The sequence below is a fragment of the Alosa sapidissima genome, chromosome 9 (genome assembly GCF_018492685.1).
Source record: "Alosa sapidissima isolate fAloSap1 chromosome 9, fAloSap1.pri, whole genome shotgun sequence".
NCBI classification, from domain to species: Eukaryota; Metazoa; Chordata; class Actinopteri; order Clupeiformes; family Clupeidae; genus Alosa; species Alosa sapidissima.
Window position 1 is genome coordinate 13590007 of NC_055965.1, and position 19673 is coordinate 13609679.

Sequence of the window (19673 nt, forward strand, 5' to 3'; positions counted from 1 at the left end):
TTTGGTCAAAATTGGATGCAGGAGGGTGTTACAGTAGTCAAGTCGTGAGATGACTATTGCCTGTACCAGGAGTTGGGTAGCATCTTGAGTCAGTTGTCTTGTTGAGTAATTGAATAGTTGTCTTGTTATTAGCACTTGTTTTTGACATTGTCCAAAGCCCACTATTTCATCTCAAGACAGTGAACTATTGTTTTCAGTCACTTGAGTGCCTGCTTGACAAAGCACTGAAGACAGTCATGAGATGATGCTGACAGCAGTTCTACCCTTTAGCAGTGTTAAATGCATCTTGGATCAACCTCATGCATGCTTTGGTATTGCAATTAGAACCGATTTTAGTCATTACAATTTCCACGTACACATGTTCCTGTAAATTTAAAGACATTGTTTTGCTAAAATATAATTTATTTAAAAACAAACATAACAAGATAATACATTTGTCACAAAATGTAATACCCAATAGTAATAAACAATATTATATCAAACAATTAAATACAAATTAACAACAAACAAACTTTAACAGAAACAATTAATCTTTTTTTTAAATCATAAAATAGCTGGGCAATTCCACAACGCCAACTAAATACCATGGCAGGGTGTTGGCGTTATGGATGTGACAGTTTGCGTGGAATTGCCCAGCTTCAAATACATTCTTTTCTGTCTGTCAGAATGGCCAGGCTCCACCTAGCTGGTGTAATGCGTATACTTAATATAAAAATTAAGGGAACACTTCAATCATACACTGGATCGGTACTCTGACACTGTTTGGTTCTGAGCACAAGTAAAACTTTTCAGGCGAGTGTTTTATTTTGCAAGAACTATCAGAAATTCTGTGAATGTAGTTTGAGAATGGAGAAAAGTTGGGTGGAAGGTTTCAAAAAATGTCTTTTAGCAATTGTAGAAAACTGTAAGTGTTCCCTTAATTTTTTTGAGCAGTATAATATCCTTTAGTTTATGTGCTCCTCCTGCTGCTCTGATGATGGGGAAGAGCTAAAAAACCCAACTTATGGGTTTGACAACCAAAGACCTCACAGAACATTGTGTAGGCTATGTGCTGTAGTGATCATTGTTTTGAACAATGGTAAAATAAATGATAAATAAGACAGCAACTAAAATAAATAAACTAATGTAGTGCATGGTATTAAGCGATGGTATTAAGTCACAGAAGTGATGTATCTGCAGACTTGATTTGCAGATTTGTTTTTATGCTTAAAGCTGTCTTGGAGTGCTGAAGAAATTCTCTTGGTGGGCTGAAGAAATCTCCCAGGCTCTGTGAACAGCACAGGAACAGCTGCGAGTCTGGCATGTTGGAGAGGAATTGTGTCAGTTCTTAGGCAGGATTCCCAGTCTTCTTAGTCCAGACTAGACTTTGCGACTCCTTTCAGACTTCTCCTCTTTTTAGGTCCCGTCCCTCCGTCCAGTCTCATGTTCTGCGTGGGATACTTTTCCCAGGAAAACACGCCTTCCATTCGCTCTCAGTCAATCCCTCGTTTCGCTGTCTAAGAGAGAGAGAGAGAGAGAGAGAGAAAAGTTGTAAACACCAGAGATGTTTCTGCAAACTGCACTAATAGCCAACACCATTGGTACAACATTGGCAGGTGTGCAGTGACAGTTCTGTAACCTCAAAATAATGGCTTCAAACTCACATTGACATATAATACAGAGAATGCCGTTTCTGACAATCTTCAATGAAGTCTCTGTCAATGCATGTCCAGAATGATATTGCACTGGGTAAAGCTGTTGATCAGGTAGGATCATGACCCTTTTCATTGGCTTTTAAAATGGGCTTATATTGATACACAAGGCAACTTTTTGAGCAATGGTGCTGATGCCAGACAATTCTCAAGAGGTTGGTGTGAGAGGGAGTGTAGTGGGTGTGTGAGCAGCGACCTATATTACTCATCTTGCACTGGATCATCTTCCTGAATGTCAATATTCTGTTCGCAACAAGACTGGGCAAATTGCTAAATCAGCACCAGCCACCTTAGTTTGGGGTTGGGTGATTTTTTCTCACAGATTGCTTAGACTATATTGAGTCATCAAGACATCAGGGCCCTATTACTAATCGAGGTGTTCTAGAAGACTTACTTCCAGAGGGAGTGGAGTCTTTTCCCCTGGTCCCCATCCGGCTTCAGGCAAATGTCCAGGGATCCTGGTAGGGTAGTGGTCAGTCTGCAGGATGGAAAGTTAAGGGGAGGAAATGTAAAGGTAAGTTTGGATAATAAGCACAATATACAAAGTGGTGAATGGCAAACGTTTGTGTAATACACCTGAGAGACTATACAGTATTTGCATGCATTATGGAGCACTCCGTATGCTATTCAGGACACTATTGATTAAGCGCATGAAAGATCAGGGGAAGGCCATCGACTCACATGATCTCGATCCCACAGCCGTCGTGTCTCTCCTTGACACAGAACTGCTGAATTCTGCGCGGGTGAAGAGATTCCTTCGAATTTTCCTCCCAACATTTGCACATTCTTGGAATAACTGAACCTGTAGAGTGAGGGAGACGTGCAGACTGTAAGTGTCAGCAATGCTGTAGAGCTAAAGTGCAAATGTGGAAGGCGATGTTATTCTCAACGAATACACTTCTCTGTGAGTACTACATATTGCATTATGAAAGTTAAAATATTATGTGACCTTGTATCTGGATTTAGCTCTTGCATGAAAACACCTTCCAATCTAGTTATATCACCTTAATGTGACAATTATTATGTCAAATAGGTAGTTATTGCTTTAAAACCAAACTACTGTCCCACAAGACCACATTCAACGGCAGCATTTCTGCATGCTATTACAGTCTGACATTCTAATCTGCATATAATATATAATCAGTATATAAAGTCAGATTCTAATCTGTTTCCATTCATGAGAGGGGCTTGACTTACCGTCACTCATCTGCAGGCAGATCACCAGCAGAGCTGCGAAGATGCACAGGGCTTTAGGCAGGAGGGCCATGGCAAGGAGAGGAGACGATTCGAGTGCGTAGGAGGAGAGGAGAGAAGGAGAGTGGAGTAGTCCTCAGGCACTGCACAGTGGAACAGGAGTGAAGAGCAGAGAGAGAGACCCCTCTCTCTTTTTAAAGGGAGGCAGGGAGGCGGGGGGGAGTGGGCCAGGCTTGGAAAAAAAGTCATGTGACTTGAATTCCCGTCAGCCAAGAGCGAGTGAGAGCAAGAGAGTGCAACAGTGGAAATTCCCAGACTGCGTCATCGCTACTGACACAGACCACCACGAAATCCACCTGAAGGAGGGAGAGTGTGGATGAACGGTGCAGGTGTAAGTGCAAGTAGTGAGAGAGGGAAAGTGTGTGTGTGAGTGTTGGGGGGAGGGCTGCAGTGGAGGTTGAACGCAAGTAGACGCAAGTTTGATATTGTTATAAGCATTGGACAATGACCTCCACCAACATCAAACATGCCCTGAATGCCGTTTTCAAAAAATTCTGATACTGCATGGTGCAGTCCACTTTACTGTGATCACAGAATTCATAGCTTACCCACCTCCTACTTTATCACTACACCCCTGGCTGGGAGGCAGACAGGCTGGCTGGACAGCTGTAAACTGAAGTCTCTCTCTCCCTCTCTCTCTCTCTCTCTGTCCATTTATTTCTCTTGGCAATGCATCTGGAATGCCTTCCTAACACACACACACACATAGAAAAAAAACCCAAGACCCTCACTCCCCATTTTTACTCACTTTCTCTCTCTCCCTCCCTCTGTCCCTCTCTTTCTCTCTGTCTGCCCCCCTCCTCTCTCCCTCCCTCTGCCCCTCTCTTTCTCCCTCCCTCTGTCCCTCTCTTTCCCTCTCTCCCTCCCTCTGCCCCTCTCTTTCTCTCTGTCTGCCCCCCCTCCTCTCTCTCTCTCTCTCTCTCTTTGTCTCCCTTTTGCAACTGCCAAGCAATGCATCTGGAATGGCTTCCTAATCAAGAGAGACTTCTGGGAATCCCCCCCCCCCTTTACATTCCATGACATATATGCCTGTCACGCTGCAAGATGCACCATGCTTGCAAATCAAGCTTGTTTTTTAGTGACTGGTGTGTCACCTTTGTAGTTATGCAACCCATGCTATAGATGCATTGAAGGGCCTGTAAGCAAAGTTAGTGAAGGCATGAGGTTGTGGCTGTGGGCCAGCGCATGCTGCTCGTAGCGTCACTCTTGGAATGTGCTTCCGCTCTGCCTCTCTTGGGCCAAATGAAGAATCATGGGGAAGTGACGAGGAGACCACTGTTTCAGCTAACCAATGTCTGGTTTATGATTATGACACATTTGTTCTGCAGAATTATTTCTAATCTAGGTCATTTCACCATGAAACCTAAAACACAGCTCACCCCACCACCCACACCCTATTTTCTTGGAATGTGGGAGGTCAGTCACAAATCACTGACCTGCATGGATGACCTGCATCTTGACTGATTACACTTTAAATTAATTGGGCAACTTGTTTTTTCAGGAGAAATGATTTCATTTCCCATGATAGGATAGCTAGCTGTGACAAATTGAGAGCAAGCCAAGCCACATCTGTTTGCTCTTCCAACAGCTTGCCTGACTTAGAGGAAAGCAAAACTGAAACAGAGCTCTGTTTTCTATCACCAGTCTTTATTCAAGTATCGGAGTAGATACAGTATATATATAAAAATATTCCAGTACATGTTAAAAAGTCAAGATCATATTAAATATTTTGTTGCAAGTCAAACAAACAAATCTAGGACATGTTAGATAGCCAAACATGACAACCATGCTCATACAGGTTATATTAGAGTTCCATAACATCCATGAACTTTGAAAAGGTTGCAATGAAACAGCAAATTCTGATGAAGATGTAATATCAAAGCGTTAGTCTTTTTTGCTTCACCGAAATAAAGATAACGAACATCCACATCTCCCTCTCTCGAAATGAAACAGCAGGCATTTGTGTCAGTCAATGGTTAGTGAGTTACCCTCTTCTTCACTGTAAAGCGCTTTGGGTGCCATCATGAAGCACTATATAAAATGCAAGTTGTTGTTGTTGTTGGCCTTGAATACTTCAAAAGCACTCTCCAGGCTTCTCCTGGTGGTAAGCACTGCGTGAACACGCAACACTCATCCGTTTTCCAAGGCAGACGTCCTTCAGACCAAACACACCGAGTCCTGCACATCGTCCACCAGCCGTAGCGCGGTGCCGGCGGTGACCGCAGTGCCGGCGCCCTGTGACTGGGTGAACAGCCAGCCCAGCGGGTCCTGGTGGGGCCACCACAGTGCACGCCCGCACGCCGACTCGGACGGCGCCAGCGTCAGGGAGATGCTCTCCGGACCGAGCGCCACCAGGGCCAGCGTCATCTGCGGGTTAGCCGGCACCGGGGACGACGCCACCGACACTACCGCAGCCACTGACCCTGACGACGGGAACTTGGCTTGGCGCGGTGTGGGCATCTTGGCAGGGCGCTGTGGGCAGGACTGCGGGGGGTGAGGGTGGTAGCAGGACGGCTGGGAGAGCCCCCGCATGGAGTCCTTGTAGTCGTCCAGGGACTGGGTGTGGAAGAAGTGACCCACGCCCTCCTGCACCTCCGTGATGGTCGGTAACAGGGACACACAAGAGTGCTTCCTCCTAGGCCTCATCCTGACAAGGAAGTTGGAAAAGAAGAAACACACTTAGGATGTTTTGTAGCTTTATGGTGGCATTTCATTTCCCAAATGTAGTCTGTATCAGGTATGAAATCAATTTGATTTAATTTCAACTCAGTACAACTAAGCATTTTTACAGAACCATTCAGCATGACAATATGCTATAGTCAAGACACTTTGCAGAGCCCAAGGGTGAAGCCCGCTGCTGTTTTTACTGGGTGTAAATTAGGTTAGGCTTCATATATTAGATTTGGCTTTTAATTTCCCAAATGTATTATATGTTCAAATTTAATTTGCAAATCTGACACCTTTAATCAAAGTGTGTCAGAGAGTGGGTGGACTGTTTAGCATTACTGGTGATTCTGTAAACTGAGATTTCATTGTAAAATGTACAATGAGATTTGATCCTTGATTCTATGGTATGTATGAAAGGGGTCATAACTATTATAAAACAAATTAACATTTATGAATCTGTGTTTATAAGTTGATATTCACCTCACCACTCTAACCTAATTATGGGTTTGATTAATCTGAGGTTTATAGGTATATATATTTTACTGTGTGCTCTAACAAGGAAGAGCATGATGTTCAAATGCATGATGAAAACTCTCATTGTTTACTTTAGACAATGAAATATGTTTAAGTTCAGAGTGGCCTTGATAATATGTGCCTAATACTAAAGATTTGCAATTGAAAAAACATTAAGTAGTGTTTGGATGTTTGTTCTATTTATTAATATATCTTTATTTATTTATTTATTTGTTTACTTATCTCTCAATTTACAATTGTCTGTTGACCATCACAACAAAAGTACCTCCTTGTGTTACTATTGACGGTAAGTAGGCTGTGTTATCTATGCTAGTTTGAGGTTGACCTGAGCTCCCCCCAGTTGTCTTTGCAGTTTGTGATTAATGCGATTACTGTGGTCAGGTCAACCTCAAACTCTAGCATAGATAACACAAAATTTAAAATACTGGTTACACGTTACTTGAAGGTATCTACATAAGAGTGATATGACGCTGTCATGAACGTGTCATAAACATTATATACAAGTCATAAATGTTAACACTTCTGTCATTCGTTTTTTGTCATAACAAGTTAGGGTTAGTGGTTAGGGTTAGTGTCATTCAGATTTTGTCATGACAAGTTAGGGTTAGTGTTAGGGTTATGACAGTGTCATGTCACTCTTATGTGTTGTCTTAATGCCAATCTGCATCTTAATGGGGCTCCTAAATCATAGCTACACCTTCCAGGCCTTCTTCAGTTACGCTTCAGTTATGTATTAGTGTAATGTCTAAACTGAGACTGAAGACACATGGTCTAACTGTACAGTAATTTTCCCAGTCAAAGCATTCACTTGGGTTGATTAATAGTCAGACAGATCTCAGTGTATTCTCCTGACTCAATCATCCCACTGCCTCAGTTAAGCTGACCTCACCTTTCGACAGTTTAAATTCAAAGGTGCGTACCTGAGTTTTGGGAGTTCTGCCGCATGCGGTCGACCTCGCTGCCCGGGTTGTACCGTCGGTTGTCCAGGTTCTGTGTCTTCAGCATTCCTTTAGCATTGTGTGCTCGCTCACTACTCGCAAGCCTTTCCTCTTCGCCGCGAGCCCTTGTGCTTTGTGGGGGATTTAGCTGTCAGTAAAGGGATTTTAAGACAGGGGAGGTATTAAGAGTCGGCCCTGTGCTAACAAAGCTAAATAAAGCATGTGTGCAACCTGATTACTGTAGGGTCAGGCGAAGGAGGCAGGGAGAGAGAGAGAGAGAGAGAGAGAGGGAGGGAGGGAGAGATAGCAACAGGTATAGCAGAATCAGAGCAAGATAGCCCGGATGGTCTAAGTGGATTGACCACCTGGACACTAGAGCAATTATTGCAGGATAACAATGCCAAAGGGCACTGTCTACTGAGATGACTGGGATTAAAAGTGTGACCAAGAGCAGATTGTTCTTCTTGTGACAAGCAATGCACTGAGGCCATGCTTTTGAGGCCACCGGAGATGTTCCACTACCTCTTTACACAACGACATTGTTTACCTATTGGTGATTTTTGTTTTGTTTTATAAACCTAATTAGGATACGTCAAATCAACCCAAGGTCCACGCACAGCCTGGTTAGGTGCAGGTAGATTGCAGGAACACTTTCAAATAGCAATAATAAGAGCGATAAACGCTCTACTGCGCACGATAGAACGTTGTTATTATTGCTAATTAGGATACGTCTCCGCAATCCCACTCGGCTTCTTTACTGCAATACTACCGTTTCTTTTGGTGGTTCTTTGGTGATTCTTTTGATCAACCTAATGATGTATGTTATAGTAGACCTCCTAGAAGACTGAATAACTCAAATGAGGGCCTCTTGGTGTGGTCCACCGGGAGAGAATCATGGTCTACTCCATCCATCACCTCCACTCTGGTGATGCCACTGGTTTTAGACATGCCCCAACATGTTCCTGCCTTCAAATTATGCCCGCATCCGGTGTCATTTGTCATGATGAAAAGATTGAGATCCGCAAGATGTTGTAGATGACTGCGGAAAGTGAGTTTTCTTCACTCAAGCAATAGCAATGAAATGTTTTAGAGTTTCTCTCATGGAGATGCACTTACTGTAATGAAATTGGGCTCCACTAGATTTTGAGTTTCACCTTCTTACCACAGCACTGCAAATGTGTTAACACGTTTTCATTGGTTTATTAACACATTTTTCACATCCTTTTTCAAAACATTTAACACAGTTCTCATATGAAAACTCCAAGCTCGATTGGATTCACTGTGTTGAACAAATCGAAACATGTATTCACCGCTAATCATTATTGCTAATGTCACTGTGTGAAACTCCTTTGCATAAATCTTCAATTGGAAATAATTTGTTATCTATAACAGATACCATCTGTTCTGTGTTGCTATTTGCAAGCATGGATTTAAGGCACATTTAGAGCAGTCCCGGCGGCATGGGGGGGCTTTGGGGGGCCAGGCCCGTCCTGGAAGTCATCTGTGCCCGCCCTGGACGAGCTTGGCTGCTCCAACCAACCCCAATCCCATAGATTGATTTTGAACACTTATTAAATGTAGGCCTAGCCTATACGTTTGTCAGTCTAGCAAGTAGCAAATAAAACTTGTAAAATCTGTATTATTCCGTAGCTAATCAATCAGGAACATTAGGTAAGCCCATCACCTAAATGGAGAGGAGGTTACGTGGCGCAGTCTACTTCACTTCTGCACTAACCCCTGTCATCCGATGACAAATACAGCTTATCGGCTCGCAGGTAGGCTATATCTCATATCGTAGTTAGTAGAAGTATGCCTAGTAGTTTCTGGGTTTGTTTGATAGCGTTAACCTTTACAGTTTTTTTCTTCTGACCTAGTCGGAGAACAGGAAGCTTACCACTCCAGGGCCGAAGTTATCCGTAACTTCGGGGCTAACTCCCTAACACTCTATCTGAAAGTGATTAGCAAATGAACGAGGATTTTGGTTTTATCTGCGGATTTATTTTTGCATTTTTTTTTATATGACTAGCTCCAGTCTCAACTGCACCATTTTACAACAATTGGATCTACATTTTCATATTGGAATGTTTTGTCAAGTGTAAGCTTAAACTACCGTGATCAATTTAAGTTCCAGTGCCCCCCCTGGAAAGGTGTAATGCCCGTCCGTGAATTTGTGTCTGCCGCCGGGTCTGATTTAGAGAAACTACTGTTTTGCCTTTTTGGTGAAGAAGACAGTACAAAAGTTGATAAGTCCAGGTGTTTACTGTAGGTCAATATCAATGAAAATTACAAGTTGTAGTTCAATGTATGAAATGTGTCTTGTAGGTGCTTACTGTGGGTCTGACATGTCAGTGACAGTTGCATCTTGGGAGGAATGGTATCACTTTCTGATACCATAAAGTAGAAATGGCACAGACATAGCGGAATCCAGATGTGATCCAGATATGGCCTCATCTTTGAGGTCAGCAGTGCTTCTTTGGAAAATAAAACATCTATCTATAAAGCAAGAAGTGTCTGTGTGTCTGTGGCACACATATAACGCTGACCGTTTGTCAGACTGATTTCAAACAGTCATGAGTAAGTGCAGTGCCAAATTTGACGTTGTTTGAACAAGAAATGCAAAAGATATCGTTAAATATATCGGTAAAAGAAGCACATTGGCTTTCACCGCTAGCCACTCCCCCTTCCACACACCACTGTACTGTAAGCTACCAGTGAGGAGGATAGAAGCAGGGCTTTTGCAGAGCTGGATCAGTGTAGGTTACATGGGTAAAAACTTAACATGTCTGACCTTAACAATAAAGCGAACTCCGCGGATTTTGCAACAACACGCCAACACACACAGGTATGCAGTAACTCTTCAAAATGACGTAAAAAATGGTATGCAATAAACGGACACTTCGAATAGCCCAGGCTACTTAGACCTGTATTTAGACTTTGAATAAGCAAACGAAAATTCCAACTGCAAGGACTTCAATTGAAACGAGCGATAATGGTCCCAAATTAAAGAACGTCTCAGAATGCCACACATGCGAAGCATAACCAGCGACAAGCAACGAGTGGCAGACAAAGTGTGATGTCACTTATATGAATAGCCCAGGCTGCTTTGGACTGTCTTTAGACTTTGAATAAGCAAACGACAATTCCAACTGCAAGGCCCTAAATTGAAACGAGCGATAATGGTCCCGAATTAAAGAACGTCTCAGAATGCCACACATGCCAAGCATAACCAGCGACAAGCAACGAGTGGCAGACCGAGTGTAATGTCACTCATATGAATAGCCCAGGCTACTTTGGACTGTCTTTAGACTTTGAATAAGCAAACGACAGTTCCAACTGCAAGGTCCTAAATTGAAACGAGCGATGATGGTCCCGAATTAAAGAACGTCTCAGAATGCCACACATGCAAAGCATAACCAGCGACAAGCAACGAGTGGCAGACAGAGTGTGATGTGACTTATAGGCCACCAGAGACTGTTTTTGAGTCACAGTGTTGCAAATTTCATATGATGCATCATTCCACAAAATGTTTTTTTCTTCTCTATCATCAAGTTATTCAATAGGCTAAGCATATAGCCTTGACTCAAAACAGCTGTTAGGATTATGTCATTTTGATTTGTAAAAAATGTCACATGTAGCCATGCTTAAATTCTGCTCACTTCACATTTATTATATTATTATATTATCTGTAGGCCTATTCATTATTGAATGCTTACCTGGAATTATATGTTTTTCCCTATTCTATTTTCAAAGCAGGCTTACCTGCAGGCATGTAATTGGGCTACAGGAATAGCATGTTTGAACAGGCACTGCACTAGTGAGGTATATTGGAGGGACTGACTCCATTGGTGGCTTTTACTTGGTAAACAAATTAGGCTATATTGGCCAAATTGTTTGTCTGCGTGTGTGTGTGTGTGTGTGTGTGTACGTGTGTGTGTGTGTGTGTGTGTGTGTGTGCGTGCGTCTGTTGTCTGTTTGTGTGAATGTGTGTGTCTGTGTTTTGTCTTTATATGTTTTACTGTTATGTTGTGTTATGTATGTTTTTTAGTGGAACTGTGTGTGTGCATATTCTTGGCCGTGTGTGTGTGTGTGTGTGTGTGTGTTTGTGAAATCACAGATTATTTTCTTGATAATAGAAGGGGGGGGGGGTCAAAAGGATATCCATACTTACTCACACTTTTCAGTGAAAAGTGCAATCTAGTCTGGTCAATGCCTGGACGTTTGGGTCCTGAGTCACCACTGTGCTATCTGTGGAGGGAATTCAGTAACACTTTGGAGAAAACACAGCCTTAGACAGCTGCAGTCATGAGAGAGCATTGTGGGGAAAAGGAAAATGCCCATATTAAATCCTCTTAGAATTTTAAACATAATCTAATGTCAGTCCCTTTGCTGTGTGTGTGTGTGTGTGTGTGTGTGTGTGTGTGTGTGTGTGTCTGTGTGTGGTAATGTAGGTAAAAGGATATCCATACTTGCTCACACTTTTCAATAAAAAGCGTTTGGTGCAATCTAGTCTGGTCAATGCCTGGACGTCTGGGCCATGTTACTGAGTCACCACTGTGCTATCTGTGGAGTGAATTCAGTAATGCAGACATGAAAGAGCATTTTGGGGAAAAGGAAAATGCATGTGACTAGAACTGGCAGGAACTGATAAGGAAGACCTGCAATCAGTGGAAGTCGACACACAGAGGAGGGGTCTTGCTTCGTCCTGAAGGGACTCATTAAAATGAGTCAGGAAACTTCACACAAATGGGTCTGTTAAAATTATGTTATTATTGTTACCGTTTTGTGGCTTCCGCTAAGAAAAAGAAATAGTTTGACACAACAAATAGAATGTGACAGTTTCAGGTGTTGCGTGGCAACGTCTAACTTGCTAACTTTCAATGAAATTCAATTGCAATAAGCGAGTCAACTAGCCTACTCGCGGAATATGAAAGACGTGAATCAGAGGCATCAAACCAATTTAATTTTTTTTCGTTTGCCATTGACAGCGGTGATTATATACTTTGCCGGTGATTATATAAATTTAACATAGGCCCGAACGTTGGGAAGGCCCATTCAAGTGAATGGAGCATTCTTCAGCATTATGAAGAGCCGTGTAATAAGTATATTTATTACACGGCTCTTCAGAGTGCTGCAGAAAGTTCCGCTGCGCGTCGGGGTTTTGTTCTCTCTGTCGAGACTTATTTTCTGATAATTACCGGCGGACAATACATTATCCCTTACACGGCTCTTCACAATGCAAGTAGAATGCTCCATTGACTTGAATGGGATTTCCCAAAGTTCTAGCGGTCATTATTTTCGACTAAAGGACCACTGAAAAAAATAATGACCGCTGTCAATGGCAAAGGAGTTTGTGCTTCTAATTCAGGTCTTTCATATCACTCCGCAACTACTGGAACTTCATTCAAAAGTGAAAAGCAGACGGTTGATCAGCTGTGTTCTAAAGAATGTTTGATTCAAGTTCAGCGTGTGTTGTTGCAAACTATTTGTTTCTCAGCAAAAGCCACGATGAACGGTAACAAATAGGCTATAGCCTAGGCTATGTAGGCTAAAGAGTCATATCTTGGGGAGTTTATTGTTTCGTTTTGGCAAGTAGCCTAGCCGTGTAATAAGCGGGATAATGTATAGAACGCCGGTCATTATTGGGAAAATAAGTCCCGACAGGGCGAACCGGTCTTGTTACCGGAAGCGACTTATTTTCCCAATAATGGCCGGCGTTCTATACATTATTCCTTAAATATTATGGGTCATCTTTATGGAATCAATTTTGAACAATTATGCTAATAAAACACCCTTTCACCATTAGCAATGCTTTATATTTATTTTAGACCCAATTTATCCACAAAATATTAACCACATTACTTCTACACCATACCTGTCAACAATTAGCTTTCCAAAAACGGGAGAATTTTTTTTCGGGGGGGGGGGGTGGTCAGTGTTTATATCGGATCTGTGTTTGCATATTTAATACGTTTCATACACGTGTTTCAACACTGCATTTCGGTCGTTGCTTTTACCTTACCATTACCTTACGCATGCCAGTTATGTATCCACCAGCTGCCTGCCTGCAGCCTACTTCCAAAACTCCAAAGCTGCTTGCTGTTGTTGATCAATTAAATTCTCAACAATTTCACAACAGCTAGTTCTGGAGTAGGCCATTCAACTAGCCCGCTTGCTTACAGCGAGACTCAGGCTGCGCAGTCGGCACCCGCTTCCGTATTTGGTTTTTGGGTTGCCAGGTTTTAGCCTATGACAAAACGGTTGAAATTGAATAAGTGATCGTGTATGTGTAGGGTGTATTTCATACACAATCTGGCAACCTGGGAGATGTCAGACTAATAGAAAAAATGAATGGATCAATGATTTTAAAATTAAGTTTGATGGCCATGCAAATTACGGGAGTTTTCCGGGAGAAATAACAAAACGAGAGGGTGCCGGGAAATTACCTTGAAATACGGGAGAACCAGGGAAAAATGGGAGAGTTGACAGGTATGTTCTACACCCCATATTATTGACTGTCTCCGACTACAGAGTCATGCATTCAACTTGACTAAACACGATGTTATCAAGTCTAACAATCTATTTTTTGGAGATTATTAGATTATTTTACTAACTGTTATAACATCAGTTATATACAATGTCTATTTTCTGTATTATGCAAGATTTAAGTTAAAACTCTGTTATAAAACTGCTTAAAATCTACACATACTTTGCATATGAAGCATGATACACAGAGAGATGTCAATTCCTCTGACAGGAAATTTTGGAAAGGCAGTGAGCTATGTCAAGCTTCTTCTCTCATTAAGTTGAACAAAATGTTGAGGATAAACAGTAGATTAATTATCCGTCAAACTCTGTTATTGCGTTATTGGAGTGAAACTCTCACTCAATTTTTAAAAAACAATAATATGATTAAAAGCCTGCTCACTCTCTGATCTGTCCCTCTAGTGCTTTCTTTGTGTACTACGGGACACAAGTGTCCAATAACTCGTCATAGTTGTTTTACACAGGCTTATACGTCACCTTTATGAGGCCACTGGTGAACACAATACAGTACATACTTCACACAACTGGCCTTCCATGTAAATGTTACATCTGAGACTTTCTAATGAGGATACACTGCACTCAAAAAATCCTCCATAGAAATGCATGGGGTTAGTTTGTAACGCCAACATGGCCGTTGTCTACACATATCCCAGCCCTTCTGCGGCAAAACGTCGACATGTGAATACATTGAGCCAATCATGTGGTGTGTTGTGAAGACATCGTGCCAATCATGTGTTGTGATCTCGCTGCTGTAGCAAGATTGGTGTTGTGAAGCCTTGCGCACGCGCATTTCTGCCTAAATAGATGCCCGATAAGTGCTCAAATTGTTGCAATATGGCCGCCAAGTGGAGGGACTTGCCTAAAAGGACTTTGGTTACATCAATGCTCCGGTATGTATTATTGACACAGCACAGCTATGTTTATTGTTTTAGAGGGCAGACACAGCACAGCTAGTCATCATCTTAACCCAGACTGAACTTGATGGTATTAAAACCAAAGCAGTTGTCCTGTTTCTAATTCCGTCACATCGTGGCATAAGTATAGACTCACGCCTGTGTAGATTTAGCTTGTGTGTCCAAACATAGTAACAGCTGCTGCCAAAAACAGCAGATTGGGGCCAGGAATAAGGATTACATTATCGCTTCAGAAAAAAAATCAGGATTAGGCCTACCTCAGGATTGCTTGAGATCTTAAAGAACTAGAACAGTTGAAGTGTTTTATTGAGAATGTTTACCATCTTGCATCTTAATGAATCACCACCTGAAGAAGTTTTTTTTATTTTTTTTATGAATATTAAACAGTCAATGTCTATTAAGATTATCCTATCTGCCAAAATTCTCAGTTCATCATTATGCCTTATTGACACGCTGCCATCTAGTGGCACAATGAATAATTACTTATTTGTGCCACAGGCCATGACTTCCATTTTCCAGCCAATAATCACAGACAATCCCCGTGAGACAGTTCCTGTTAGCCATCTGTTACATTTGAATATAAAGTAATTTTACTAAGAACACACAAAGGCACAAGTGTGAGGCTGATGCAACATACTTTTCGCCTCAGATTATTGTATGTCGACATGGGCCTACTCTTGTCACTAGATGGCAGCGTTGCACTCAATTCCATGTGTAAAATGGAGTTTTATGGGAAGTAATTTCCCATCATCCTCTCTTATCAACCACTCTCCCATAGACGTCCACAGGCCTTGGACTTTCCTCTGTCAATCAGCCTACTCTTGTCACTAGATGGCAGCGTTGCGCTCAGTTCCATGTGTAAAAATGAGTTTCATGGGAACTAATTTCCCATCATCCTCTCTTATTATGTCTCATTGGAATAGATATGCACAATTACTATACAACTTCAGTTTTGCCATTTAACAGTGCACCGACAGTATAAGCTAATATAAGCTATTAGCTTATCCAATATAAGCTATTATGGTTGATTGTTCTGCGTTTGAATATAGGTAAGTAAAAGTCATAAGTAGCCTTTATTCTGGTATTTGCAGTTCTCTGAAATAGTTGGCCTTATTTTTTCATTTTTAACACGTTCTAAAAGGCTAATCTCAATCAGATAAATTGATTTTCATCATTCTGTTTCTAACATTTCATGGACACACGACTAGGCCTATGTGTCAGCCACCCAATTTTTAATCTAAACTCATTTGACACAAGCAATCTCCTTCAATTATTATTAATAATAATAATTTAAAAAGTAAAACCAATGTCTATAATGTTGTATGAATAATAGGCGCGCCATTTTCTAGGCCGTCTCTTTCGCCTCCCCTTCCCTGAGCCCTCTCTCTCACTCGGCAATGAATCCTCTTTCTTCAGTGGACAAAGCCCCCCCTTCGCCTCCAAAGCCCATAACCTAATTGATTCTCATTTTCATTATACTCGCCTGGAGCCGCCTTTGTGTCTCTCGGCTGGGGAAAGCTAGGGAAGGCAAGTAGCCTGATTCCCCCCACTGAGTGCGTCTCCGACGGCCCTCTTAAAGACACGGAGACGGAGACTGGTCTTTGAGGGAGCTGACGCCACGAACGAAAAGGTCAAATTAATAAATGTTTGAGCTCTGTCGAAGAAAGTGGGCGAAGAGAATAATAACCTATGTGAGAGATGTTACGTTTTGTGTGTGTGTGGTTTGAGGTCGTCAGCATTGTATGGCCTGATGAGTTTTGTAAAAATCCAGCCGCGTCTGAAAAAGACAGCGAGGGGCCTCGTTTTGGTGACACGAAAAGATTCTCTTTTCTGCCCACTCTCCCTTAGATGTTCAAAGGCCTTGGACCTTTCCTCTGTCAATCAGCCTCTCTCTCTCTCTCGCTCTCTGTTTTCACAGGCCTAGCTGTGTTATGTGTAGGCTAGGTGACTTTCACTCTCATCTTCTGTGGGCTCCCCTCTCTCTCTCTCCCTCCTCAAGTGTGTGTGCGTGTGTGTGTGTGTGTTTTCATAGGCATATCTGTGCAGGCTAGGTGAGAGTGACTTCTTCTGTTGGCCTCTCTCTCACTCGCGCGTGTGTGCGTGCGAGAGAGAGTTTTTTTAGTTGGTTGCTTTCTTTAACCATCATTCCCAATCAGTTCCAGTCTCCACATATAGGCTAGGTGGGGCAGCCGTGGCCTACTGGTTAGCGCTTCGGACTTGTAACTGGAGGGTTGTCGGTTCGAACCCCGACCAGTAGGCACGGCTGAAGTGCCCTTGAGTAAGGCACACAATCCCTCACTCTCCGGAGCGCCGCTGTTGTTGCAGGCAGCTCACTGCGCCGGGATTAGTGTGTGCTTCACCTCACTTTGTGTTCACTGTGTGCTGTGTGTTTCACTAATTCCCGGATTGGGATAAATGCAGAGACCAAATTTTCCTCACGGGATCAAAAGAGTATATATAATTATACTACGTATTAGGCCTACTATATGTACAATGATACAAAGATTGACATAGGGTTCACCTATGGTGACTGGGCCAACTTTAAAAGCATGGCCTATCAGTTCTCCCTCAGAAAACCTCAGTCAGTCCTGACAGCACAAATTAATCTAGGTTTTCCATTGATTTTTTTGTTTTGAAGATTGCAATAGAATACAGCAATGCATAGCATACATTTTAATTTAATTGCAGGCTCTATTAAACGGTAGGTTGTTGAACTAGACACTGAGTTCAGTTGAGTTGATTGCAAACTAGTTCATATGAGGGTGCCAATGGGCTGCAGCCTATCTAAATATTTTGACATTTTGTTTTATTTAGTAATGGTATCCTGATGACTAAAATACACACAACACATTATTATTAACAATAATAGGCTAATAATGATAATAATAATGTATTATTCTACTCATGTCAATGATAGCCTCATAGCTGGTATGGGTTGAAAATGTGTTTTCAACATGAGGGTTTTGAAACACATAATTATCTCACTTGAATATGCAGAACATGTCGCTTCGTTTTATTATCTATCCAACCAATATTTCGCGCAACATTTTAACCAATTAATATCCTGATGAGATATGATATGAGATATTTGTACCTTTTCGTGGGAATGGCCAGTGTTCTTTCTTACCTTGCACTAAATGCATACAATTAATTAATTGCATGTCAACTCCACCCCTCAACATTTGTTGCGCAATTTACATCATATTGAGGCGACAGTTTCTTGGAAGATGCTGCGACTGCTGACACGCTGGCGCAGGCTCGATCTCTGAACCAGTCATCTCCACGGTAACCAGTCTCCGCTCGCTCGTACTGCTTATAGCTCAGCATCCAATACGCACCACCACAAAGACTACCGTCTGGATTTTCGGTGAGTAGTCCACCGTTCGAAAAATATCTTATATTAAATGTGGGTGACTAAAAAGGACGAATTTGCCATCCCGTCGTCGTAAACTGGTCATCTGCTTAAATTATTGGCGTTTTTTTCATAACTAGCTCGATGGCAGGGACTACAGTGACTACAGCTGTGTCAAAAAGAGGAGGGCTTTCAGGTTTCCAGTTTTTTCGTGAATGAATTCTATGCCATTTGAAAACGTAGAAGGCTATTAAGCTTGTAAAATGTTCCATTGATTTTCGTTATCGTTAGAATAAAATATGTCAAGTAGCCTACTGCATCAGAATTTCATACGGGGCTTTTCAACCGAATAGCATTTTCAGTGTTGCCTTTTTAAACCAGAGTTCTTTATTACGAGAATATAAGAGCGAGAAAAAACAGGGAATTGTTTGTTTGAGTGTGAATGTGGTTTTCTTCACTATTTCTCAATATGCCGTGAGGTAAAATCGTCTGCAATAGCTTCTATACCCGCAATTCTACATATGAAAGGAGGCGACTGGGACTGTGGCGTCGTGTTAAGGTTGACATGAATAGGGACGGACGGTCAGGTGAGCAGTGTGTCCGTACGGTCAAGCTCTGGGTTTCTGTCTCGTTTGTTATCGTGACGTTCATCTGACTATGTCCATTTTCGTCGCAACAATCGTGTAGGCTACTGTACAGTGTAGGCCTACTAGGCAACTACATATTAATGCGGTAAGCTGTTCAGAGATATTGCGCGTTCTAGGTTAACTGTCCATCATCGAGGACCCAGGGCCACTGTGGTCTACAGACAGCCAGATTCGACGAATTTAGACACGCCTCTGTGGCATCCTCTAGGCTACTTGCTTCACATATCATTCTACCGTTAATTAAACACACACGCCATCTGGGTCACTGGCCTAATATATTACTAGATAGGTAAACGGTAAACCACAGAATCTAAATTAGGCTACCTAGTACCTACATTTGTCTTGTTATCTTTTTTTATTTCCTTGCTTCTCCTTCTGCATCAGTTTCTCTCGTACTCTCTCTTTCTTGCTTGTTTATCTTTTCTCTCTCTTTCTCTTGCTTGTTTATCTTGTGTGCTTTCTCAGTCTGTAGAGCAATTTTGGCTTGCTGCCTAAACTCGCTTTGCATTGCCAATTAGCTCAGTGACTAATCACACCCACGTCTGTGTCAGAGCCACTACACACACACACACACACACACACACACACACACACACACTCATACGTGTGGACAACTGATGAGCATTGCTGTTGCGCAGGCTGAGAACACTCCTCCAGGGCAGCTAATGGAGTCCTGTGTGGGGCTCATTCGAGTCAGCGTCTAGCACATACCTGAGGTGATGAAGATGTGTGTGTGTGTGTGTGTGTGTGTGTGTGTGTGTGTGTGTGTTTGTTTGTGTGACAGAGAGAGAGAGTAGAGACTGAAGTTAAGTTGTCTGTTGAGGCTGTGCGCTCTGTGCCGACACACACACACACACACACACACACACACACACACACAAATCCACTTCCAGTACATTATACCATATATGCGCACATATAATCACTTGCAACTAAAGATATAGAATTAAACATACACACTCTCGCTGGCACTCATGTGAGACCCCCGTAACCCTACATGTAGAATGTTCACATAATACTGTATGTAGACATGCATATATAGCATTTGCAGTTCAGTTCCACTCTCGCAGTGGGAGCAAGATGCTTACATGCTGCTGATGTCAAGAAAACAAATGAACAGATGTGCTTCAGTT

At 42.2% G+C, this 19673-nt stretch overlaps 2 protein-coding genes across 2 annotated transcripts in view; one reads left to right on the forward strand and one right to left on the reverse strand.

Annotated features, from left to right (window-relative positions):
- Positions 1-4746: 4746 nt before the first annotated feature.
- On the reverse strand, positions 4747-7201 carry si:ch73-6k14.2. The gene is made up of 2 exons (XM_042104888.1): positions 7067-7201; positions 4747-5592 (listed from the first exon to the last, which is right to left on the reverse strand). Exon 2 carries the CDS (start codon positions 5589-5591, stop codon positions 5103-5105), a length of 489 nt encoding a protein of 162 aa, XP_041960822.1. The 5' UTR covers position 5592; positions 7067-7201; the 3' UTR covers positions 4747-5102.
- Positions 7202-17779: 10578 nt separating this feature from the next.
- Positions 17780-19673, forward strand: part of caly (calcyon neuron-specific vesicular protein) — a 12298-nt gene continuing 10404 nt past the window's right edge. The window contains exon 1 of the mRNA XM_042105633.1: positions 17780-17908. The gene's annotated coding sequence lies outside the window, so the exon portion shown is untranslated. The remainder of the gene's footprint in view (positions 17909-19673) is intronic.

Bases quoted from the DNA above. Each gene is read 5' to 3' on its own strand.
- si:ch73-6k14.2 (XM_042104888.1), bottom strand. From the start codon at position 5,591: ATGAGGCCTAGGAGGAAGCACTCTTGTGTGTCCCTGTTACCGACCATC.